This window comes from Nanorana parkeri, unplaced genomic scaffold (genome assembly GCF_000935625.1).
Source record: "Nanorana parkeri isolate BGI_ZX_2015 unplaced genomic scaffold, ASM93562v1 scaffold827, whole genome shotgun sequence".
NCBI classification, from domain to species: domain Eukaryota; kingdom Metazoa; phylum Chordata; class Amphibia; order Anura; family Dicroglossidae; genus Nanorana; species Nanorana parkeri.
Window position 1 is genome coordinate 38,685 of NW_017307095.1, and position 27,755 is coordinate 66,439.

The 27,755-nt window shown below is 36.6% G+C and overlaps 1 protein-coding gene across 1 annotated transcript in view; it reads right to left on the minus strand.

The window, feature by feature from the left end:
- Window positions 1–722: 722 nt before the first annotated feature.
- Window positions 723–27,755, minus strand: part of IMPG2 (interphotoreceptor matrix proteoglycan 2) — a 49,580-nt gene continuing 22,547 nt past the window's right edge. Inside the window, exons 4-16 of the mRNA XM_018565268.1 lie at window positions 27,621–27,652; window positions 18,650–18,699; window positions 18,209–18,297; window positions 16,990–17,151; window positions 16,550–16,608; window positions 15,565–15,818; window positions 12,730–12,815; window positions 10,297–12,357; window positions 8,528–8,747; window positions 4,354–4,564; window positions 3,121–3,309; window positions 2,644–2,842; window positions 723–806 (exon numbers count right to left, since the gene is read on the minus strand). Of these exons, the coding sequence (XP_018420770.1) occupies window positions 723–806; window positions 2,644–2,842; window positions 3,121–3,309; window positions 4,354–4,564; window positions 8,528–8,747; window positions 10,297–12,357; window positions 12,730–12,815; window positions 15,565–15,818; window positions 16,550–16,608; window positions 16,990–17,151; window positions 18,209–18,297; window positions 18,650–18,699; window positions 27,621–27,652 (3,696 nt within the window). The remainder of the gene's footprint in view (window positions 807–2,643; window positions 2,843–3,120; window positions 3,310–4,353; window positions 4,565–8,527; window positions 8,748–10,296; window positions 12,358–12,729; window positions 12,816–15,564; window positions 15,819–16,549; window positions 16,609–16,989; window positions 17,152–18,208; window positions 18,298–18,649; window positions 18,700–27,620; window positions 27,653–27,755) is intronic.

Consider the following 27,755-nt stretch of genomic DNA (forward strand, 5'->3'; position numbering starts at 1 on the left):
TTACCCCTTTTTGCTAAAAATCACAGCAGCATGGAGGAGCTCTGCATGCTGATTTAAAATCCTCTTACATACATTAGTTAAACAAACTTGTTTTTAATTTACTTACATGTAGAGTTCATCTACCTTCTGGTCCAGTTCTGGCACAAATGATGTAATGTGCCCAAGTTTTGCTCCTTGGGAAGGTTACATCAGCAGAGCATTACTGGGAAATTTCATCTATAATCTAATTATATCTCAGGGAAAGGTATTTTCCCCTCCTGAGATGATGTGCATGGTCACATGTCCTAGTCACATGTGCCAGAGTTTCAGGAAGTAAAGGAAGATATATTAATCTGCCCTTAGTTAACATGACCACTGTCAGAAGACTGGGGAAGAAAAGAGAAATAAGATATGCAAAGAATACAAAGCCTGCAATTATCTTGAAGTATGTGTTTGCAGATTACAATTAGTAAACATTTCTAAAGGCGTCTTTGTTGTTATTTTAAAGATATGGGTAAAGTTGTTCTTTAAACATTTGAACAATAAGAAGTATAACTCATGCGCATCTGGTCAAAAAACGATTACAATCGAATATCATTCACAACCCTAATTCTTTGGCATTTTTTATGTTTGTTTTTTTTGAGAGTGTGCCTATATTTCAAATATACTCCCAACAATGAAATCAAACATAGAAAGTTTTAAAAAATATATACATGCATATTTCAAATGATGAGATGAATATCTTACATTTGATGCTGCCTCACAAACTCAGCGAATTGTCGGTCTTTTGCATAGAGCTCTATTATTCTTATCCGGTCCTGAATTTCCTATAGTAAAAGATATCAAGGAAGAAACTTTACTGCTGCACCGCTTTGATTACAGTGAGAATATTTGCTAATGAATAGGACAAAATACTCTTAGTCATGAGCAACTGTTCTGCAGGTAGATTTGAAATCAGCTCACATGGCATATACTAACGCTTTGCTTTGCTAAACCTACAGTTTAATCAGATTTAGAAAAACATTGTCACCTTGCCAATTCACCGCAAAAAGTAAGTGTCTTTCCAAAGGACCCCTGACCCACTGATACTTAATTTACCTACCCTCCTCTGCCTCTCCTTTCTCTGTTTCAGTGACTGTCAGCTAGTGTTCACACTATGGAAGTGGTAATGTAACTCTCCCTATCATCTGACAGGGGGTGTTGGGGCTGCTTCTGCTTCCTGCGGGCCCATCTGCTTGAGCCTAGTGATTAGCTGCAAGTTCTAAGCACTGTTATATGAGACACATGCTCCGCCATGCCTGGAAGCACCAGAAATAGTCATAGCCACCAGCTGCCAGCTGTGGCAGAGGAGTGCTGACAAGGTGAGTATAGGGGGTTGGTGGTGGGGGGGGGAGGGGGAGGTTAGCTATCCAAAGAAACCTACCTTGCCCTGAATGGGAAAGCTGACAATATCTCTTGAGTTTAACTAGTAAACTTCATTTATGGTGCAACTTTTTAAAGCAAACCAATATTTTACTTATACAGTAATAGACAATATAGCAAGTTGGCTGCAAAGAAGGCACCATTATAGCTTGTACGTAATTCCCTCACTCTTCCCCGCTGCTCTTATTTGCCTCTAAAACACACACTTTCCCATTTTAACTTTCCAAAAGTAGATGTTTATACAGGAATAGGCACACCACTTTCTTGCTCACACAACTGACAACTCTGGAAACTATGGCATCGAACATTGGGCGGCAATCAGGAGTGTCACATGTTCAACCAAGCCTGAAAGTACCAGGCGGGCTGTCCCTATAAAGAGTCAGCCTGAGGTGGCTGCCTAAGACGGCATGGGGGCATCTCATTGGGGGGTGGTGGGGGGTGAGCTACAGCGTCCCAGGTTGCTAAGAGCTCTTTGCAACCTATCACACTCTTTGTGGCTTCCTGCCCAGCTCACCGATGTCACCGGTTGCCAGGAGCTGAGCTGGATGCTCTGGCAGGCATCCTGCTGAGCTCCTAGCAGCCAGCGATGTCAGTGAGCTGGGCAGGATGCCAGGCAGAGCCCCCTTCTCCAAACACAAATCAGCACAACTGCGAGCCCCCCCCCCCCTTTCCCGGGGGAACATTCTCTTCCAGGACCCCACTCCTTGTGACAACATTGCCTCAGGCAGTGAAAACCTAAGGGACAGAGCTGGTACCAGGTATTTTTCATGGCTCTGGTAGAAGAATGATGAGTTTTGGGAAAGTGAAGAAAATAAATATGGGCTCCTTATGGTGCTTCCTATTGAGTATTTTGGTAAGCTTGTAAAATATACCTAATATCTTTTTTAACTGGAATAAAATAGTTTTATAGGTTTCTGGAGTTGTTAAGAACTCCAGAAACCTATAAAACTATTTTATTCCAGTTAAAAAAATATATTGGGTATATTTTGAAATACTGCTACAATCAGCTTTAATAACTGTCTGAGATCTGTCTTTATGTTTTCTCACCACAATCCCTTATGCAACAGGGGAAATAAATCCAAGAGTAAAAGGTTAAGCACTGTGAGCCAATCAGGGCTGTTTCTCATTGTACAATAATAGCAGGCCTAAGATGATTTCAACTGTTATTCATTGGAAGTTCTGCTTCAACAGTGATAAAGAGGCAACAACGTGATATTATTTCTTTTTAGCCTTATAATATACCTCCTTAGTGAGCTCGCTGTTTTCATAGATGTGTCGGATCTCTTCACTACTGAAGTCTGCCGAAGTCTCTGGACTTGTAGAACTGGTTGATGGAAGCTGTGGGTATCGCTTATAATAGTGACTATAACCTGTGGTGTCACTCTCATACATGGGGTTATATTTCACAGCATTTTCAATAGATGACAAGCTATCACTTGGTCTCCTGAGGATTAGACAACATGCAATCAGTTTTTTGCAAATATAAAATAAGTGCAACGGTCTTACTTATACTGGTCGTTATTTAAATGTTACTAAAAAAAAAGTATTTGGACGTGCAGCAGCTCTTAAAAGAATAAATCAGCATGTATTTGCCAAGTCTGCCATCATTTGAATTAATGCTACATTGTAATGAAAAGGGCACTTGAGGGACAGCCATGTTGATTATATAAAAGGTATGAGGGTTTTGAATGTAAGAAATAATTTATTAAATAAGCTCACCCCCCAGATTCCTCAGAATCTCCCTTTGTACTGTCAACTCGAAGTGTTCTTGCTAAGAAAAATATAATAGCTGAAGCCACAAGGAGAAACCCTGCTACAGAAGCAATGGCAATGCCAACCACGAGAGGTTCCGAGACATATTCCTCACAGTGTTCTCCTCGGTACCACCAGTTTTCTCCAACACGACATCTGAAAAGAAAGGCAACAGGTGTATTTACACTGTAAACGATACATGGATGCAATTGCTCTGATATTAAAGAAGGGAACACAAACATGGACTAAGGACTAAGTTAGAGTTCTCTACATCCTTAAATGTATTCAGTGCTGCACTCCTTCCTCTTATCATTTATGAAATTCACAAAAAATATTGTTGATGCACTACCACAAAGCTTTACTTTCCATGCACGGGAGCTTTATTGTGATCACAGTTAGAAATATTACAAATGACAGCTTTAAGAGTAGTATTGGCTAAAGATTGCCTCTTGCAGTTACTGTACAGCAAAACCTAGACTGGAAGATAGTAAAGCAAACACAAGGAGCCAATCAGGTGTGCTGCAGTACTCATGTCCTAATAAAGACATGCTGATAGAAGGAGAGAGAAGAGTAATACAGAGATGAGCCCATCAGTTTGCTTTTTTGCTTTCACTGTCTAGTCACATGTTGGAAGAAGCACAGGACCTGCAGGTTTTGCTTAAAGTGCAGCTAAAGCCAAAACCTTTTTTTTTTTTTTTCCTTTTGAATAGAGATAAATTAGAACACCTGTTAAGTTTTTGCTCCTGTCTGTGTCCCCATTAGGGAGATCCACCCACTTTATTTGTCCTCTGAGCATTATCACTAAAAGTTGTGATGATGGTCCTGTTGTGGCTATCAGACAGAAAGTGAAGAAAAATCTCTTCACTTCAGTTCTACTTTAACTTCAGCAGAGAATCAGTTCTTCTGCCCTGCAGGACAAGGCTATGTTGTGTGAATCTCAAAACTGGATGGCCAGAAATGCAAATCCTTTGGCAGGTAAAATAGCATTCATATATAGTATACATATTTTATCTGTGTATTTAGATGTGTGTCAGAAGTCCAGGTTTAAAGTTGGTGGATTTAGAAGATATAGTGGCCTAGAATTAAAATGATTGTCACAGGACTACTTGTCTACAGGACAACTAGGTATCTCTTAAATAGTATGAACATATTATATACAAAATAAGGTTTTAATGTTTTATTTCCAATGTAAGATGTTACCTGCAAATAGCTCCTTGTCCAGGAATAACATCACATTTGCCATCATTTTGACAGAAGTCTATTTCCAAATCACAAATGCTCTGACAGGGCAAGCCATCAACGCTTACATATCCTGGGTTGCAAACACATTCGCCTTCACTACTCCATTTGTTAATAAGGCATTCAGAGTATTCATTGCATGCCTGAAATTTGCACGGGTCTGCTACATCTCCTGATAATGCAAAGGATAGAAAAAAAAATTATATTCACATAGTTTAAGTGTGTCCCTAATGTTGAAAATTAACTTCACTTCTCATGGTAATAGGATAAAATTGCAAAAATAGGATTTTTTACTTGTTTTTTGGACACAGGTATTCCTGAGACAACTGGTTAATATGCAGGTATCATCAGGTGATTGAACACTGGTCAGAGCTGTAAAGACCCTCATATAACCTTCCCACTCCAGGAAATGCTCAGTTTTTAGCAAGCAGTACAGGACATAGAGGGGAGGGTCCTATACTGTACTCCAAAAAACAGATTTTACTGGTAAGTAAAATATCCTGTTTTCCTTGATTGTACAGTACAGGATACATGCAATCCAGAGACCACTGGGATGTCCAAAAGCGATAGAACAGAGGGGTGACCAATATAGCCAACAATCATCAACAGGCCCACATACAAAAAAAAAGGGGAAACCCCAACACAGGAAGCAGCTTGCAGCACCTTAAGGCCAAAGCTAGCATCAGCAGAGGCATGAACATCCATGTGGTAGAATTTAGGCAACATACAATTGTATTAAAAAGAAAGTACATCCTCTTTGAATACTATGGTTTAAGGTATCAGGACATAATAAAAAATAATCTGGTCCTTAGCAGGTCTTAAAATAATACAACCTCAGATGAACAACAACAAATTACACCGCGTCATCATTTATTTTACAAACATAAAGCCAAAATGGAGAAGTTATGTGTGAAAAACAAATTACACACTTTCTATTTCCATGGGAATTAAGAGTCTATGTAGCAGCCCGATGCTGCTAATCAAATTCCCTTGATTAACTCCTTAGTGACAGAGCTTCAGAAAATGTTTTGTTCCTTGGGATCGGAACAATTTTGCCATTTTTGCTATGTGTTTGTTTAACCACAATTTCCATCTTCCTCAATCATTGCACCTACACATGGGGTTTAAGTTGATGTGACATATGCATATAGAAATTCTTTTTTTTTTTCTAAAAAAAATACATAAAAAAACTAATTTGTCACAGTTTTGGCAATAAGGTGTATATAATTAGTGTAACTAACAGAAAGTAATTCATAATAAATTATTTTATTTGTCCTGATTTATAGGGTGTATCATATGTCTGGCATTTCAGTTTATTTTGGGAGTTATAGGTCACAAAATACAAGGAGTGAAATACAATTTTAGTGTGGAACAATTTTAGAATGTGGTATGTTTAGGTGGACATATATACATGTCCGCCTCCTGAAGTGGTTATACTAAGAACACACCTGCTGTGGCAGCCGTGTTCTTGGTATCGTGTTATACAGCTGGCAATGGCTGTTCAGATACAAGTGATCTTGTACCTTGCAACGAAGTGTGCTCCCCCCCTCCGCTGCCCGCAACCCCAGGCTCCGCTGTCACCCGTGCGGGCCTGGGACCGCCTCAGCAGGTCTCCCCTCATTGATCGGAGGGAGATCAGCATGCTTCTAGTATTACATCACTTCCAGTGTCACTGTGCATATTCTCCGGCTCCTGTAGCTAGATGAATCTGGTGAAGCAGATTGCTGCTTCATTAGCTTATTTGGGGTCCCTAGGTGATGTCCACTGATGTCTCCATAAAAAGGACCTGTCACATCCTATTTACTATTACATAGGGGGCTTTTTAGCCCCCTATGTGATAGCAATAAAATTAAGAAATTTGTAAGTCCCCCGCCCCTACGTGCACGCACATACAAATGCAAACACGAGCTGGGTGCAAAAACTAAAAATGCGCAACAAATGTTATAAATCGCCATGAACATCGGTGTGAAAGCAATAGTTCTAGGGCCCTCAGTCACTATTAACACTAAACTGATGAGCAGTAAAAGCTTTTAAAGCGTCGCCTATGGGAAATGTTGGGTATGGTAGTTTTTTGTGGTTTCACGGGCGCACACAATTTTAAGGTTTGACAAGTTTGGTATCTATTTACCCGAGATGACCCATCTTTTATATCTTACCAAAAAAATGGGTACTATATTCTGTTTCTGTGCAATACATTTTATTTTAGTATATCTTATCCTAGTTTGGTTTGATAAACATTTGCGCAAATACCGTGCAACATAATGCACCTAGCATTTTTTTATTCTACAGGGACTTTGCTTTCAGAAAATACAGTATATACTTTTTGGGGGATTTAAGCTGTTTTCTAGCCAAAAATTCAGATTTTATCATGTGCATGCAAATATTAAGAAATTGCTCTGGACAGCATGTAATTAATAGCCTCCTTGGCACTATATTTTCCATATTTTTTTTATTAAATGTATTTTTTAAGCCTTTTTTTTAAACTGCTTTGTTAAAAATTTTAAAAACTTTATTTTTAATTTTAAAATGTTATTTATTGTTTTTAAACTAGGGGGCACTAAGGGGTTATTTCTTGATACTTTGGGGGTTATTCACTAAGCTGTCGAAGGCAGCCGAGTGAATAACTGAGCTGAAGGGCTACTCACTTCGGCCCTCTACGCTGATTTCAGCCATGCATCGGCAACAATCAGCTGTACGTCGGCTAGCTGCGGCTGGCTTCTGTTCAGCGGAACATTCGGCTGAGCCGAAGTGAAGGAACCGTTCCACTCAGCCGATCCAACACCTGGCCCAACATGTTGCACCACATGCACATGCCATGCCATACCTAATGCCGGATCAAGTGTCCAAAGCTACATTACAGAATGGCCCCACATCTTCAGTCCTGTGGGGTCCAGGTACGATCCATGGGAGACCAATCTGGAAGCTGCAAGGTTGCCGCTGTGGCAAAACACAGCCAGAGAAAAGCTTGATTGAAGAATCACAGTAATAAGGTAAGTAAACTAAATATACAGGTGAAACTCGAATAATTAGAATATCGTGTAAAGTTCATTTATTTCACTAATGCAACTTAAAAGGTGAAACTAATATATGAGATAGACTCATTACATGCAAAGCAAGATAATTCAAGCCGTGATTTGTCATAATTGTGGTGATTATGGCTTACAGCTCATGAAAACCCCAAGAACCCCAAATCCACAACCTCAAAAAAGTAGATTATTACATGCAATCAATAAAACAAGGATTGTACATAGAACAATATCGGACCTCTGAAAAGTACAAGCATGCATATGTACTCAGTACTTGGTTTGGGCCCCTTTTGCAGCACTTACTGCAATTACTTTTGCACGATATTCTAATTATTCGAGTTTCACCTGTATGTTCCTCCATACAGTGGAAACATCCATCACCTAAGGGCACTAGGAAAAAAACTGAGGATTTCCGGGATGGGAGGGGTTAAATGAGGGTCCTCATAGCCCTGGTCAGTGTCCAGTCACCTGGATATTACCCAGTCATCTCTGGATTGGCTGTGTTATGTACTGTATGATCAAGAAAAAACATTTTTATTAGAGTGGGGAAGAACCTCTTTGATCTTTAAATACAATCCATTTTGTCCCTGTAACACTTGTTTTCCCTCATTTCTTGTTCTAGTGTCACAGGGACAAATGAGGGGGTATCTAACCAGTGGGGTCACAGTCAGCAACTCTTGTCCACACTATTCCAAAAAAAACAAAAAACTTTTTAGCTGAAGTTGGTATTTAAGCTGGAGCATTGTATTTGTACCTATTTAAAGTAGAACATGCAAGAACCACAAAATCATTCAGATAAACCCTAGTGAACTGATTTAAATGTTCAGTCCAACTAATGCTAATATTTCAGTTTCTGGTAGATGGTGATGGTAGAAGTTGACATTATTAGAAAAAAACTGAAAAAACTATGATTAAAGGCACTCATAACAATGAATTAACCAGCAAGAAACTAGAGGTTGGCTATGTCAGATATTTTTTTGGTAACCATTACCCCAGACCAATTTGCATTTCCTCTCCCTCCCTCTTATATAGACATAGACACGTTATTTGGGAAACGTATTGAGTGCAGTTACAGCTAATCAGTCCCTTCACATTAACTGTAACAGTACCTGATTCAACATCCAAAGAGTACTTATCAATGGCTAGGTTCATAGTCTGGTAAGCCGTGTTGCAGAAGTCCTCAAGAATAATGTATACAGCATTTGTTACATTGCGTGGAACAGGCTTTGCAAACTTCATTCTGCTGTTTACAATGATGCTGCCATTCCGAAAATTCATTATTTCAAGGTTCTGAAAACCAGTTAAGTTGGACTGCAGATAGGGAACCAGCTGAAACAAAAAATAAAGAAAAAGTAGTCTGTACAACAGGATTTTTTCAAATGTATTTCTACATTTGTGAACTGCATAGTGGCGGGAGACTAGTGTTAGCAGGAGGTTATTCAAGACTAAGTTAGCATAACTAGATTAATTTATTAAAACTGCATTCATTAGTAATAATACATAAGCTAGATTAATACAAAAACTAGATTCATCTACTAAAACCACATGCATTAGTAATAATACATAAACTAGATTAATACAAAAACTAGATTCATCTACTAAAACCACATGCATTAGTAATAATGCATAAACTAGATTAATACAAAAACTAGATTAATCTACTAAAACTTCATGCATTAGTAATAATACATAAACTAGATTAATACAAAAACTAGATTCATCTACTAAAACTGCATGCATTAGTAATAATGAAGAGTCAGCTTTCTTAATAAGCCCTACTGAGGTCTACTATATCTATACTGTACTAGAGGGAAATTTGTAAACTTTATTGAAGATTATTACCAGCTTCTAATCTAGAGACAACAAAACATCCATTTAATATTCACTGCTGAAAATGCACAGACTAAGAGACATGTGCAAGGACGACGCCATCATGTATATTTGAAAGAGAACAACATCTCTCAAGAGTCTTTTCAGGGCTGTCATGCATTCAATGGTATGTCTACTACAGACTGAATAATAATGCTGCATAATGGGTAATTGGGTAATTTTTATATATCTCATAAATATGTCCAACTAAAGCTGGTATTTTGTAAAAGGGAAGTACAGTATGTATAGGAAAAAGAAGTATAGTATGCTTTTATTTTAGTCCCATATTTTAATCCCATTCTGCTGTTACAGCTTGCATTGAAGGAATTGACAAATTAGTGTAACAAAACCTCACTGGTAACTCATATCTAGCCCAGGCAAGTAGAAGGGACATCCCCTGAGAGGTAGAAGCAGAGACACTTCACAAAGAAGAAATAAGCATTTTTGTAAGGCTTCCATTAAGCATGTCCAGTAAAGATAAAATGGAACCATGAAAAGTAACAATGAACGTATGCCTAAAAAGGCCGTGTAAAGCTTAATTAATGTCCAACTGATCACTCCTTGGAGGTCTTATACCTTGAACATTTCAAGAGAGTTCTGCAAGAAAATTCTCAATTAAAGGACCAATATGCCTGAAATAAAGACTTGAATTATGTGAAGGAGCTTTTAATAACATTTACTTTGTAAAATTTCATAAGCCTCTACAAACATGTGACTGCATAACATTAAAGTGCTATAGTTTTCTTAGTACAGGGGTATTGGATAATATTACCCTTCACTACGTACCCTTCACTTTAAATATCTTTAGTTTTATTAATCTTCTAAAATTTTAACATAATTATACATGAATGCTATTAAATACTCATTCAATAACCCGCTTTACGAATATTGAGTATTTTATACACTGCATTCTTTTTATAAATGTTTTACAAGATTTAAAAAAAATAACACAGTTTCTTAAAGTGTAAAAACTAACTCATGTAACATTTAATTTGAAGTTAAAACTTACCAGTTCTAGAAATCGTTGTTCCAATGATTTATATTCAGGTGAGTTTTTATTAAACAAATCTTCTGAAAATATCATATTAGTCACACGCAAACTAAAAAACACCACAAGTGCTCGTCTTTGTGAAGAAACATTCATGCCACTCTCATGAGTAGAGAAGACAACCCCCGACAAGTCTGTAGAGTCCATCTTCTTTGCCACCATGCTTCTCTCTTCAGGACTCATGTCTGGATGAAAATAAACTGTGCTAATGTGATCTAATTCCAGAGAAATGTCCTGTACATCCAGTGTGACCCCTTCATCTTGTACCAGTAGACTTGTTGGGCCTACAGAAGTTCCACTTGGATGTGACTCTGACTGCACTGGATCTGAGATGACTTCCTCTCTGTGAATCACAGTAACAATGTTAGGTATATTGCTTTCCCCTACAGATTCAGAGTTGCTCTCTGGATGTGCCTTTATAATATCCAAGCTAGGGATGGTATTTGACAGCTCATCCTGTGGTTTACTTGGTGGCACTGATGGAAAATACAAATAATTGTGATCATTATTATTAGCTGTAATGTCGGTTGTTGGCATCAAAACAATGTTTTTGTCAGAACTAGTTATAGGTTGATTATTATTTGCATTAGTTGTTGGGACTGAACTAAGGTTTTGGACTGGAATATATGGCTGTACTGGTTCTATTTTATTAGAAATAAAACTTTTTGTAATAATTGTATCATAGTCCACTATAATACTTGTGGATGGGGGTTCTGCTGGTTGAGCAGTGCTAGTAGTGTTTGCAGTATGTGAAAGCAAATGTTCCAATGAGTTATCAATGTGGCTGTCTACTTCAGTAACTGTATGCCCGTTTCTAACTGTAGGTTGGGGTGTTTGCATAGATGGCTTAACATTCAAGTATTCTGGAGTTGACAGAACAGGTGGAAGGTTTGTTACAGTCTCCAGCAGGACAGGCTGATTTGTAATTCCTTCTGTGGCAATTGTACTAAGAGAGATCTCAATATCTTCTAACTCCTGGCTCAAACTAGGGAGTACTTCAGTGGTAGGCAAACTGATGTATTGATCAACTGATTTATCAGTATAATTTTCTTCAATAAGATCTTCATAGCTTCTTGTTACCTCCATTAAATCTATATCTATAGATTGTCCTTTTAAGGGTGAAAGGGGTTCCATTGTTGTTTTTGTCCAAGACCATGTCACAGGATTTTCCTCTTTGGTCAAACCAACATATCCTGAGCCTGAACCTTCATCAAGGGGAATATTATTTTCAGTGATTAATTTTGTAGGCAGTAAATTATCTTCCACCAGAATTTCAGCTGTTTCCAGCTTGCTTTCAGAAGTCACTTGTGATAATAAGTTATCACTATTTGCTGAAGTTACTTGTGATAATAAATTATCACTATTTGCTGAAGTTACTTGTGATAAAAGGCTGTCACTATTTACTGAGGTTACTGGTAATGATAAGTGGTCACTATTTGCTTCAGTTACTTCTGATAATATGTTGTCACCATTTGCTTTGGTGCTTTCAAAATAACTTAGTAAACTACTTAAAGTAGGTTCACTTAATGCAGGCTCTTCTGCAGCTATTGCTGATGTCACAATGTCTGAATGGTACTCTACAGCTGAAGAAATGGTAGCAGTTGGTGGAAGATGGGTGGTGGTAATAACATTGTCTTCTTTAGGCAATGATATATCTTCAAACACAGATGGGTATGAGGTTCCAATAGTAGTATGAGTATACCAGGACATATCATTATCCCCTGATTCTTCTTGAATGTCTGAACTTTGCACAGAAGTAGCAACTAGATATATTAAAGATTCCTCTGAGCTAAGAGATGTGTTTTGCACAAAGTCTAAGGCAGTTGCTGGCGTAGTAAGCTTGTACACAGAACTTGTATAAAAATTATCTTTAAAAACAATATCATCTGTAACAACAGGGCTTTCTGCTTCCAAAGCCACCTGGGTTTTTGGAACCAGCTCATCATTGTTTTCTTCCTCTGGATAAGTGCTCCTTATAGTTGTAAATTCAGTGGGAAGCCATTCTGCTTGCAGTGCATTATTCTAAAATCACATAGATGACATATTAAATGAGTGTAAAAAACCCAAATATAATAATATATTTAACAGATAACCGGAAGTCATGACATTTGGTATCATATGAACAAATAGACATGAACACGGAAAGGTAAGAGAGGACCAGGGCCCAACATTTTATCACTCTTATCTATCTTTAAGAGGGAGAACTGTGGGAAATAAAATGGAACATTGCTCTCAACAACAGCAAATAGAAAATATGCAATTCTGCACAAATATTGGTGTACTAAAGTTGTCATTTTGCTACAAAATGCAGTTTCCTTTAAACAGTTGTACAGAACTAGCAAGTCATGGAATGCATTTTTTAAAACTGTAGTAAATTTATAGTAACATACTTACAACATCTGCTGTAGAAGGAATGGGAAAGGTTGGTTTCTCGGTGACTAATGTCCATTCTTTGTAAATGTGTGATGGAACATTTTTTACTAAAGGCATAAGAAAACAAAGCAATACAAATAAAAAAATAGTTCTGCAACACAACTGTATGTCATTAATTGTCCCACTTGGACCTAAAATTATGTGTACAAGATAATGTTAAATGCTGCTTATACTTAATCACATAATAGGATAGATTGGATAGCAAAATCGTTTATTACAATAAATAAAACAAGGGATAAAAGTACTCGCAAACAAACGTTTTCATCAGGCTTTAACAACAAATGAACGCAGTCAGCCAAGATTGACACGTTTCATGATTCTGAGGAAGGGGGCTTGCCCCTGAAACGCGTCAATCTTGGCTGACTGCGGTCGGTGGACGGTGATGTGACCGGAGACTACCGTGTTACATGGTCGGGGATATACCATGTTGGGTTAACAGACAGTGTGGCCTCTCATTTGTTGTTAAAGCCTAATGAAAACGTTTATTTGTGAGTACTTTTATCCCTTGTTTTATTTATTGTAATAAACGATTTTACACACGGAGGTGGCGCTCTGTTCCCTTTTGTTTTCTAGATTGGATAGCAGTTATCATCAGCCTTCCATTATAGTAACCATGATCCACTTTGCTCCAATAGTTCCACCCAAAACTGACAGTCAAAGGAATATAGTGTACAGCAAGGCTTCACAACCGCTGAGCACCATCCTGTTGCATTAAAAATGGTAATACTATATTGAATGAAAACATATTTCCACTGACAGACATCTTCAGAAATGGCACAAATGAAATAGCTCAGGTAGATTAAAAAGTCCTCTTCCTCAGATGGTCCAGACGATGTCATTATTGAAGGCGTCCACTTCTGTGGTGGCTCAGTAATCTAGAAACACATTTTGGAGGTGCCCCTCCACTCTCAAGCTAGTACAGCCGTGTTTGGGTATGGGCAATAAGTAGTGGTAGTGGGGGGTACATTAACTGCTCACACCAGACCAAAAGGGGAAAGAATGGGATATTGCTAATATAACAAAACATATGCAGCAGTAGAACATACAGGGGAGAGAACAAAAGATCATTAATATAGCGAGAAACATGCAGCAGTGAAACATATACAGGGAAGGGAACAGGAGATTCTATCCAGCAACAAGGACACTGCCTAGGGCCCTAGGCTATCTGTGAGAGTCCTCTGCTGCTTAAACCCCATATACTGACCGTCTACCCCACTGCTAGCCATAAAAAGGAGGAAGGACTTTTTCCATCTACTTGGGCTATTTGATATGCACCATTTCCAAGGATGTCTGTGTGATATGTTTTTATTCAATACCATTTTAAAGAGGAACTTTACCCATATCTTTAAAATAACAACAAAGGCACCGTTAGAAATGTTTAGTAATGACAATCTACAAACAGATACCTCTAGATAACTGCATGATTTTTATTTTTTGCATACCCTCTTTTTCTTTTATTTCCCAGTCTCATGACAGTGGCCATTTAAACTAAGGGCAGATTAATATATCTCCCTTTACTTCCTGGAACTCTGGCACATGTGACTAGGACATGTGACCATGCACATCAACTTAGGGGATCTCATGGGATTACAGATAAGATTTCCCATCAATGCTCTGCTGATGTAACCTTCCCAGTATGCAATCCTTGGGCACGATTACATCATTTGTGCCAAAGTGGACCAGGAAGTGGACAAAAAGAGATTGCAAGTAAAATAAAAATATGTTTGTTAAGCTAATGAACGTAAGATGATTTAATATCAGCATGCAGAGCTGCATGCTGATGGGATTTTTAGTCAAAGGGGGTAAAGGTCCATTTTAATGCAGTTTTTGGGTGCACTATTCCCCTATATACTCGCAGCAGTCTCAAATTCCACTATTGCCAACAGAATGTGATGATTGCATTCCTAGCCTCACCCTGCACAAATAGTTTCTGGCTTACAGGACAACAAATAATCCTCCAGAGGGTGTCACTGATTGAACCGCCACAAAGTCAGAAGAGATTAGGGTTGCAATGTAGGAGAGCTGACGTTTTTACGATAAATTAGTAGACTTGCACCGGCAAACAAATTGTTTCGTTTGGTTCGTTCTGATTCGGATTCTGCGTTATTTAGTTTTCAAGGATTCGGGTCAGAAAGTCAATTCGTTTTGGGACTCGGATTCGGACGAGATTCGTTAGCGGTAGTTTGTATGAATTTTCGTTTGTGGACATTTCATTGCAGAACAGTCCAAAAAACAAATTTTTCCGAAAATGAATCACATATGTCTATAAATTAGCAGACACTGCCTTATTGTCAAGTATTCAATCTATACCTATATTTCCAGATAGCACAGTCGTATTATTGAATTGAAAGAAAATAACATTTGATAAAGACCAAACACAACATAAATTGGATTTCTATATCGCCTAGAATATTAAAGGTGACCAATTCATCTTTTGATTTCTGTACATTGTAGCATAGGCATATTTGGAATCAAACTGTTGGTTATTCTCTTAAACATTTGCGTAAACACTTGTTTTTATAAAACAGTTGCTGCATACTACCTTCCTGTGCTGCTAACTGACAGGTTTGGGTGGCGTTATTGAAACAAGGTGGTTTACAGTTACTATAATTGAAGTTAGAATATATACGCGACCCAATCCATCCTATTGTGTGTGCGTAAAATTGGCTTCTTTCTATTATTCCACATATATCTAAGATTATACATGAGGTTGTTGCACCATTTTCTTCTTGTTTGTTTATGGTAACAGTGATGTGTATTAATATAATTAATATGGAATATTTTATACATTCTTACCATTGACAAGCTGGAGAGAATCCGGGTCAAAATTGAGTGTGTTTTCTCCACTATATATCTGTTTGTTCAGACTATCCAGTATAAAATTTCGAAAGCTACTGACAGTATAAACAGCTGTTGGATTATCTTCATTATCGTGTAATGAAGTGTCTTCAATTTTATTAGAATGTAGATTCATGAGGTCCAACGTTGCATGGTTTATGGCATCTGAATCACCATCAAAAATGACAGCATACTGAACTTCCATAGCAAGTCTGCAATTAACAGATTGTATAAACAGATTTCACAACAAAAGATATGACACCAGTTCTCAGAAATAATGAACTGAGGAAAACACCTTTTAAAACAGAACTAAACTCAAAGTTTAGGACTGCTTAAAACATTTTTAAAGAATTAGTGAGGATGGGTGGAGAATTCCTAAAGTTTCAAAACATCCCTGTTAGTTAAAAAAGCAGCTGTCATTGCCTTCAGCAATCCTGCATACTAGGTCACATGACTGTTGGAGTAGATATTAACAACATCAGCCTTCATTCACCTTGACTAAAGTTTTTGTTGATGTTAGCACACCTTAAACGACTGGAGGTGTTAATACAGACTTAAATTGATGCTGTACCCATAGGTGATATTTTGTATGCCGTTACTATGGGTAAAGATATAGTATGTAGGCAGGAAGAATAATGATGGGGTGCATTATAACTTTAGAGCACTAGAATTATGTCACCTGTTTTAGACCTTTCTGCCAATGGGTGAACTAGTTGTAAACTAAGTGGATTACTAGCCCAAAACACAAAATGGGATTTGTTTTATTTATAAAATCAGAAAATTAGTACCTGTCATCCAGTAGGGAAGGGCTGAAAAAAAAGTTGTATAGTAAAAATAAATTAAAAAATACAACTATATGAAAAAAAATTACAAATTTTATTTTTATTTTACAAAATTATAAATTGCAAGCATTGAGAAAAGATATACTGACAAAAAGTAATACCTTATTTTCTGTACTATTATGCCTTTATAGCCCGGCAAAGCATGATATACACTTTTCATCTGTAAAAGCAACGAAACAATTTGAGTCATTTATCATAGTATGATTCAAAATCAACCTCACTATATAGATTTCATCTGTGTTTTGGTTAATAAATAAATGAACAGGCTGACAAAGATAGACAGACAGACAGACAGACAGACAGACAGATAGATAGATAGATAGATAGATAGATAGATAGATAGATAGATAGATAGATAGATAGATAGATAGATAGATAGATAGATAGATAGATAGATAGATAGATAGATAGATAGATAGATAGATAGATAGACAGACAGACAGACAGACAGACAGACAGCCAGACAGACAGATAGATAGATAGATAGATAGATAGATAGATAGATAGATAGATAGATAGATAGATAGATAGATAGAGTTACCTCAGTAACAAACTTTCCAGTGAACTCTTTGTGCTGATCTGTGAACACATCACTTAGTTCAGGGCTGTACTGCTCATTAAGAATAAGCATATTAAATTCAACCATTTTGTACACTGGTCTGGCTGGCTTCTCTGTAATCTTGAAAATTTCATTGTCCAGCTGCTGAAGAAAGACATCAACAATTAAAAGAATGTCAGTTTGCCTCTTATTTCATTAGAGCAAACCGGGAAACACAAAACATTTAAATACCCAAGCCTGTAACTCCAAGCATACTTATTTTAAGCTTTCAGAATTCAAATCTCAACATATACTGTAAATATAGAAAGTGCAGTCTTTTACAGCCTTGTACTGTGTTAGCTATTGATTGATGCTATACGTGTGGAGTTTAAGGGATACCCTGTATCGGCTTACTGAAGTTATCAAAGTTGCAAGCTTTTGGAGACTGTTAAGTTCCTTCTTACTAAAGAAGGAAACTAACGGCCCCCTAAAGCTTGCATCTTTGATAACTTACACCTGTGAAGGTTCTCATTCATCCAGGTCATGGTATATCTGTAAAAAATAAGTCAAAGCAACAGGACTTGCTGTATTTTTCTTGAAGACGTTTCACCAGACATCCGACCAGCTTCCTCAATTCTGAATTGAGAAAGCTGGTCGGATGTCCAGTGAACCGTCTTCAAGAAAAATACAGCAAGTCCAGTTGCCTTGACTTATTTTTTACAGATATTTAATAACGTACATTAGACAATAAAGGTATCACTTAACCTCTAAACTTTTCTAAATAAAGAAACTAAATACTCATACACTCTATTACATCCACCTAGACAAGAACTTGTCTCTATTTTAACACAAACAGTACAAAAAATATTGTTTTCCAAACATCATTAGTGAAGCCTATAACACCAAATGTTTACTAAGTTACCCATTTAGCGTCAATCTTCTTTATTTAAATTTGTGTAACTAAAAAAAATGCTCCCTTTAAGCTTGTTGCAACCTCCCAAATTGTACTTGAGTTGATCATCTGAAGGTTACATGTGTAAACTTACATGAAATACAAAATACTTCTAAGTCTGTGTGAATCAGTGCAGGTCTATTCTGTATCATTTAACTTAGTGATGAATAGCTGGATCCCCAGAAGATAGTATATGTGTCTGTCTACCACAATTATACTATGTTCCTTTTATATTTATGCTGAAAAATTTAAGTAAATATATTTACTTACTTCTTCAGTCTCCTCTTGCTTCAGAAAACCAGTTGGTGAAAAATGTTCAACGGATATTGCATATGATAGTGGTACATTGGCAGCCGCATCTTCCATAACAAAATACACATGCGCAAACACATTCTTATTAAACCAAAATGATGACAATAAACCTAACCGCTTTATGTCAAATACATATTTTTTATCTAATATACTATATGCTAAAACTGTTAGGCAGCAAGTAAGGAAATCATTTTGGTATTCCATTTCCTCTTGTCCTACCTTTCTACCAGTAATAATCTTTGCTCATGCATATCTTAATAAATACAAATAATCATTTATTTAAACACAGTGTCAGATGTTTTTCCCTTTTATTAAGAGAAATCTTCTATTTTAACATGACATAACTCTACAATATACTACTACTATACTAAATGGTCTACTATAATGCTATATAAATACCTCGAAATGTAGTTGTTTCTGGTGTTGAAGTCAATGATGTTGCATCTGAACTGAAACACATGAAAAGGAACTTGTCATGATAAAATATACAAAAGGTCAAATGAAACATAAGTGCAAGTAAGTGCAATACAGTATGATAGTCTTACAGTCTTACAAAGCCGGCTCCACAGTTCAGGTGAGTATAACTTTTTTTTAGCACCTAGACCTTTGCAGTGCGGGGATAGCCCCACCACAAGGGTTAAGAAAAGCTTTGCCCAGAGTTCTTCTTTAATTACCAAAAGCATAGCACATACATATTATTTTCTTTGGGTCACTGGCTAACTTATCATAATTTATCATCATTTTTACTTGACTAAAAGGTTTTATAGTAAATATCTATAAAAATAACTAGGCCTATTTTATAACAAGAAATATTTTGAAAGATGTATGAATGTGACAAGGTTTTTCATATACCTTTGCTGCCTTAGGCTATAGCTTATGTATCCCTTACAAAAATACAAGGTTACATATTCAAAACTTATAAATACTTTCCAAACTATGATATTTTTACAAAAAGTAGTATAAAATAAGAGTATAAAAAGGTACCATTAAAATTAAAGTGAAACTGAAGCCCAAACTTTTTTTTAAATTGTAATAAGAGTAGAGGGAGAGATTAGAACACCTGTCAGGTTTTTATTGCTGTCTGTGAACCCGATAGAGAGATTGACCCTTTCTATTTATCCATTAGCACTGAAAGTGAAAGAATTTAGGTTATCTGTAGAGCAAGAATAGATAAAAAATCTTCCAATGGGGACACTAGTTCTGGTGATGCTGCTAACCACCAGGGATTTCTTCTCACTTCCTGTTGTGGCTATTGGACAGGAAGTGAGGGAAAATCTCCCCAATGGGACACAGATGGCCTAAAAAAGTTGACAAGGTATAACTCTCCCTTACTCTATCCAATACTAAAAAAAGTTTTGACTTTAGTTCTACTTTAAGTAGCTAAATCAAACTAAATTATATTGCTTTATGTCTACTATGCATTGCAATAAATGTTCTTTTGGTTTTTAAAACAGTGTTTAAAATATATAATACAAAAGAAGAAAGACCATACAACCACAGATGTCCAATATAGACTTATAAAAGAATAGATGATGATGTTGATAATAATAATACAGATATATGTATACAGTTTAGATGTACACTTTCCTAATATGGGAAAAAGAAACGAATCAAATATACTTCTTCCTCAGAAAACTGTATGAGATATGGTTTATCAATATTCAATGAATACTCTCAGCTGGGAAAACTTTTAGTGAGAAGAGTACTTTCAGAAGAGAGGACTTAAATAAAAGTCTTCAGAAATCTGAGCCAACATAGCCATGAAAGGAATATTATCTAAGCAGACTTCCTTTCCGATTTTGTGGTTATGCTAAACTAACTATATAAATCATGTTGTTGGCCTGCACCGTCTTTTACATAAAGCTAAAGAGCAAATGTTTAGAGTAATAAGGACAGTATATATTACAGAGCATATACAGCTACAGATATGTTTAGATAGAACTATGTACTCCCTTAGTATCTTCACAAAGTCGTAACTATATGTTTTATATGAATATTCATGTACATCATACTGTATATGTATACTTGTGCCATGCCTTGGTAGTAACAAAAAGGCAATCAACCTATGGGCTGGCGTGTAACACACTGACACTGTTCATAGATAATGTTCTTTCCCTGCGCATTAGGACCTGCCATCACAAGCCAATGTTAGTGCAAGCATTAGGGATGAGGTTCGGGTTCACCAATACCATACCAGGAGTTTGAGGTGAATCCTGTGGATTCAAGATTCATAGTTCTGGCAAATTTATGTGCAGATTCACTTGGGAGATCTTTGTTTAAACCATAGTGCCCTGCATGGCCTTTGAGCCATGGCCAGCGGGCTTAGAAGGGCCAATAACTGAGCTTTTGGATAAGCCAGCCCCCTCACTATATGAATCCAATAATGATCTGTGCTTTAGGATAACAAACTGCCCCGCAGATGAGCTAAAAGGTATTAACCCTTAGAAATGTATCAAGTGTATGCACTGCGCATCAACCACCTATAACATCAAGTGTGCTATGTTAAAAGGTATGAACCCTTAGAGTATGTATCAAGTGCTAAAAGGTATTAACCCTTAGAGTATGTATCAGGTGTGTTGATACACAGTGCATACACCTGATACACACTCTAAGGGTTAATAACTTTGAGCATAGTACACTTGATGTTATAGGTGGTTGATGCGCAGTGCATATCGATCCACCATTCCCATAGATAAAATAAAAGTTAGGCATTCACTGGTTAGGCCTCTTATAGCTGATTAAAGCTATCCCTGTTTATATTGCTGCATCCTCTTCAGTATCTTAAATCTATTAAATGTATTTCAGGTGCAGCATGTGCTCTTTGTCTCTAGAAGATTTGGGTAAAGTTTTGCTATTATAGTAAATTAATATAGTATTATAGATTTTAGTAAAACACCTGCCTGTACTATTTTTCTCTAGTACATTTTGGTCAATTCTTCCTAATTCTTAATGAGAATTTCAAACAAATTGGCCAGCTGACAGTTTTGCATCACTGAGAACAGGAAAAGCCACATTGACCTTTTAGTCAATTTCTATATGCTGATCAAAGCAGGCCAAAGTGGGCCAATGCTGCTCAAAGCAGACCTGTTACTGTGTGTCCCTACTGAAACAACCCGAAAACATTATTTCTGGCTTCAGCCAGTTAAGACATGGAATCAAACTGGTATGCAATGCAAATGCTTTCCTTTTATGCGAGCACAGAACAGGCTGCAGAGAAGCTGAATGTTTGCACTGATTTGGGCTTGTGATGACAGTTCTCAAAACAGAGAGAAAAAAAAGGATATGTAATAGGTTATGTTTGCAAAGTTGGTGGGTACTCTTGTGTATATTAAACATTTTAATGTGCTTTAAAAGAACGGTTATCCTTCAATGTAAACATTTTGCTGGTAACACAACTCTAAATGTAAAAAGATAACAGTATATATACCCATACCATACCAGTGTGCATTATATATGTATATATAAATATATGTAAATGAGTATACTGAGTTTCAGCATGTGAAAGATTGCCTAAAAGTTGATCACTTCCAGATTTTTGTTGACACCATTGTTACCTTGTAGCAACAAAAGTCCAAGTATCATTTGAACATGCTGGAATCACAAATATTAAACAACTAATGACTAATATCTATGTGCACCTTAGAAAGCATAGCCCTCCACTGGTTTAAAAATCTATAGTTGTGTTAACACATTCCAATCTTTTTATAGATATGTTCAAGGATTGTACAAAGTAATGGTTTCAATATTTTCAGTGTATGGCAAGCAAGCGGCTCATTCACACATATGTATTAGAAAAGCATGCAAAATAAATGCACTTGCAGTATTTATGATGCGTTGGGAAGGATTTCCGTTACCTTAAAGGAATAATGTTTGCTAATGCATGATTTGAAGGAAAATGTACTTTGAAATCTTTATTGAAAACTGCACAACTCAGGCGTGAGAAATATCCACTAAACTGAATGTATTTTAATTTGAGTATACTTTTATGCTATCAGATATACACAGTGCAATAACTGCATGTTGGTGTGAATGAGCCCCACAAATGTACTCGCTAGAAGCATTCTAAGATCTGATTGAATGTTACTTCTGAGGCCTAAAGTTCCTGCTTACCTGCATCGGTGGGCCCATGGAGCAAACCCTTTGCTGAACATTAGTTAGAATAAGACAGAGAGGGCTAAATTTGGATGTGCAGCAGTGGGTATTCAGTATAATAGCAATAAATGTGTGTTATATTTCTAACATTCTCTAACAGTTATCTATATCTTGAAAAGCTCAAGTGCTTGGCACTGAATAAGTGATAATGAATCATAAGGAAAGTATATCACATTCTATCTATCTATCTATATATCTATATGTCCACATCGTAGACTGAGGCTTTGAGTTTTAATATATACTGTGTGTGTATGTATATATATATATATAAAGAACGATACTCAAAGCCTAACGTAAGCATCAGCAAAAGGTAGGACCATACCTCAAGCTATTGGAAAAACAGCAATCATGATAAGACATTCCTTGTTTTACACCCATATGTTTAATGTATAACATGTTGCAGAATCAATACAGAAGAAATCTATCTAATCTCTAAACTTAGAAGGTGATTTCAGGTTTCTAAGCCCTAGTGCAGGAAAAGTCCCCATACAATGCAGTAAGCACAATGATCAAGGCTGAATTGTTTCCAATATCGTACCACATCCTTCATACAACAAGTAAATGTACTATGCCTCCATGTGTACTTAGAAATAAAACTGGTTAGAGCTGAAAACCAAGTAGATTAACAAAATGTCACTTGATCATTAAATGCTTGAAATACAGCTAATGTGAGTACCTGCATATGTCTTGATATCAATCATCATATACCCCCCTGAACAGCAGTTCTCGCATTAAGAACAGGAGGGCAAGCACTCCGAGCCAAAAAGGTGTATTGCAGTGCATATTGTGCATGTATCATAATCTGACAATAAACATGTTGAGAGTGGGGGAAAGCAGAGTGAGTAGAAGGATTACCTCAGCAGTCTGCTGCTGCTGTTTCACTATCCAATTAGCAGGCTAGAGATGTGTCCTTGATAAAGCTGTGCTGCGAATACAGTGTAGGTTTATGACTTGATTGCGCAGTCTTGTAGAGGTGTCTTGATCAAAAAACTGACTACACGGAATTATAAATCCTTTGGCTCCTAAAACAGTACCTAATTATGTAGCTCTGTTTATTTAGTTGCCTGCCTAGAGTTTAGCTTAAGTGAATTGTTGCTAAAAGCTTTTTTTTCTTGTAATGGACAAAATGGGGAAAGCTAGAACCTCTTTTGGGTTTATCACCAGCTCCCTGTTGATAAGATGTGCTTTCAATCATTAAGAGAGAAAACTAGAAACATTTTAAATGTGACTGTTGCTACCAGATCAAGAACAGAGAAGAAATCTCCCAATAGGGATAGGTGGGGGATAGGGCCCAGGTGACAAAATAGCAATTTACCATCACTGTGGGAAAATTCTCCTCTCCCTTCCTGTTATGTCTCCAGAAAAGAAGACACACAATCACTGTGATTTCCATGAGAGGGAGAGCAGGTGCTGAGGTTGCTTAGTGATTTGCGCTCAGCTATGCACTAATCATGATTTAAAAAAATATTATTTAGCAGTCAGATAGCACAGATTCACCCAGCTACCATGTATTACCTAAGGTCAGCTTAAAACATATTAGAGCCCCATTTAAAAAAAAAAAACATTCTTCTAAACCACATCAAAGCTGAGCTCTCATGCTTCTTACAATGTAGGCATTTGTAAAGGGTCCAACAATCTGTGCTATACAACAGGTGGTGGGTTATTTAGCATGGGATTACATCTTTTTGACAAGTAAATAGCATTTACCCTAAAGATATTTTTCTCAGCCAATTAGACTAATTTCTGCTTACATGGATTAACTAATTGTGGCTTCATGAAGCATAATGACAATGTTGTTTACATGTTGCTTTTACTGGGCAACGCCTATCACTCTTAAGCAGTAGATACTAAAAGGCATCAGAATTTAATGCACAAACATGGAGATGAGCATGCAATGAGCAAGACAAAAGTATTGTACAACATTGGGTAAAACTATATAATTCACTAACTACTATTCACAATTGCCATTGGGCAAAGTAGGACAATACTGATGGAACACAAAGGGGTATATTTATTATGTAGTAAATGTGACTTTCATCAAACATTTACTGGTGGTGAAGTCATTAGACATGTGCGATTCGTTTCGTTACGAATCGAAATTCGTACGAATTTTACATCACTGTCTTTTAAAGCAAATGCACCTAGAAGATTCGCATCTAGTGAATGTTTAGTGGAAATTCATCTAAAAGGTTTTTCTAGTTTTGAATAAAATTGGGGAAGAGTTAGTGCTTTTGCATCCCTACTGGAGAGATTTCCCCCTTGCCTCTTGTCCTGGAGACAAAACAGGAAATACAAGGAAATTTCCATGTAGTTGACACTTGAGCAGGTATAGCCACTGGGATATTTCCCCTCCACTCTTGTTCTACTGACATGTGGAACAATATTGATTTCCCTCACATTTTGTTTTAGTCCCCAGGACAGACAATAATAGTGAAATTCCAAGATCTGACATGAAAAAACTTACAGAGGTTCTAAGCTTTTCTTACCCAAAAATGAAAAAGGTCTGACTGGATTTCCAATTTAAATTGTAGTATGGCAATCAGCATTCTGAAGTGTTACTCAAGTTAATAGCTTTAGATGATAAACAATCCCAACCACTTTCACACCATTGCCATTTGGACCATGCTGTGATTCAAGCCCCAAATGTGGTTACACCAATCATATTCTATCTCTTTTAAGTGAGGAAGGAGGAGACAGGGCTAAAGAAACCAACCAGGTGTAGGAGAACTTTGTTCTCAGCAAATCGTATCTTATAAATCAATTAGTGTGAGGGACACTGCTAAAAAACAAACTACCAAAACAAAATATTAATAGTGTGGTAGGGATTTGCCTCTTACACAGTTCCCTACATAACCACCAAATTCCCTTTTGTCTGCTTCAAAAACCTTTTTTCAATGCACTTACTAACACCATTACTTAATTGTTATGCAACTATCATCTAACTTCTTTCATGTCTGCTAATGAGGTCAGAATAAGAGTTTACATAGCTAATTAAACATTTTTTTTTTTTTTGTTCAGAAATCTTTTAGAATATTCTAAAATATTTAGTTGCTGGATAATAGAATATACTCACTAAAGCCTGCATTCTTTATATAACTGTGCATTATTAGCTAATTAATGAATGCAAATGTTTTTCAATTAATTAAACATTCGATTTGGATTAGGATTACACTATGCATGTTCTTTTTGTATTTTGGTTGGTAATATTTTGGGTTTATAGGTCAATTCACAATTACCATTGCACAGATTACTCATTACTGCTGTCTTAAGATTAGCATAAATTGTGAATGTTAATAAGGTATCTATTTTGGAAAGCAAAAAGAGGGAGCCATTTTATTTGTTGATACAATAAAAAAAATATAACACAAGTGGCTTTTAGTGTTTAATTACTTATTTCATGAAAAAAAACGAAAAAACTAAAACAAACACACACCACAGTGAGATTTATGTTTGTGAATTGACCATTTTGAAGAGACCAAAATAACCAAGCTAAAAAAAATCTACATTTTAATAAATTGACCCTTATAAGTTCTCTATGGGAAACAAATATTTAAAATCGTGGAGTACAGAGTATGATGTTCTGGAGAGCCATGGAAGCCAATCAGGACCAAGACAGCAAGTGGGTTGCTTGGGGAAAAACTAATGGAGTGTTAAAAGGGAAGAGCATTGAGGCTGCATATAAAGAGAAACTAGAGTCATTATAGATTTTTTTTTTTTTTTTAAATACCTGGAAAAGTGATGTTCCTTATTATTGAAAAATGTCTAGTTGTGCCTTACTGTACTCTTTTTCTTACTGCAAGTCTATCTGCCAGGTCTAACAGACGATTAACTCACTATGTGGCTAGTATTTTGTCTCAATAGTTTTTGATGGAGGAGGTTGTCATTACAGTAAAACACAAGGAAATATGGTAGAGCAAGCATGTTTATGGTTCTTAAAGTGATTCTATTGCTAGGCTAAGGAAATGGAAAACAGCAAATCCTAAAAAAGAAGAGGCACTATACTAAAATGTCTCAATGCCCATTCCTCCAAACTTTGTTCTCTTCAAAAGCTATGGCCACCTGAGTAATCTTCTCACTTGAGACTTCTAGAAATGTCAGATTTGTACACTCCCCACCACACTGTGTTTCCTTCTGTTGACTTCTGTGTCCTAAGGTGATGTGAGGGCCATTGAAAGAAACCAACGCGTGCACAGAGGGAACAGGCATCTGACACTGCAAGCTGTTGAAGAGGTTGTTGCTCTACAAGAAAGCAAATATTGGAAGAGCCGATGGCAGGATAGGTGACTATTTTTTTGCAGGTCCTGCTTTTTTTTTTTACATTCCGGATTTCAGCAACAGAATCACTAGAAATCAAAAATGGCATTGACAGTAGTAGCTCAAAATATCTGCCCATTGAAAATACACTATAGTTTCTCTTTAGCAGCAACGAAAAAAATTGGGTTGTTGACTAAGGATCTCAAGAAACACACAAACTTATATCCAAAATCTATGCCAGTGCTTTATTGATCCATTGAAACATGGTGCAGTTCACATCATGCATACATGGCTTTCATATATGACCCTGAGGCTGTGTGAAACACACAAAATCAAGGGTGGAACTGCCTCCCTTACATTAAACTGGGTAATAAACGTCTGAGAACTAACTAAACCTCCAAAAAACGTAATGCACAGTTATATTTTACAATTATACTTTTTATTTTTATCAACTGAAAAGGGATCTGGGAAACTGGGTTAATTGATTGGCCAAGAACTTACCCACAAGTCCAGTCAGTGCAAGAACTTAAAATAAAAAAATATATAAATAACTTTGGATGGCAACATTTTAAAATAATTGTTTGCTTTTAATACAAATGAATAATTATTATGAATGGATGGGTATACTTTTACCAAAATGAGGAGGCTTGAAACAGTTATGTAATTTTCAGGAAATCAATAAATGTAATTATTTGTCCATTCTGCAGTATATCGCCCAGTACCATCACATTGTCTAATTCCTACCAATCTGTATGTCCAGAGTGGTGCTTGCCCCCAATGTGGGGAGACAGGACATTATTAACCATGAGCCAATAGAATAAAAAAGCCTGCATCCATATAGTTTAACTGCAGACAAAGAGCAGGGACCACTGGGGAAATACAGGGCAGTAGGATGTAAATTCCATGGTTAGATCCTTTTTTGGGTAAAAGCACACTCATCCTTTAAATATTAACGGAAACTTACCTGCTTGCTGGATTTTTAGCGAGAGCCAGTTTCTGCAAGAAAATAATTATGATCACTCAAGGCTTAGTGACAACATAGACAAAGAATGCTTATTAAAACAATATCACACTATTTAAAAATAAATAAATATATATA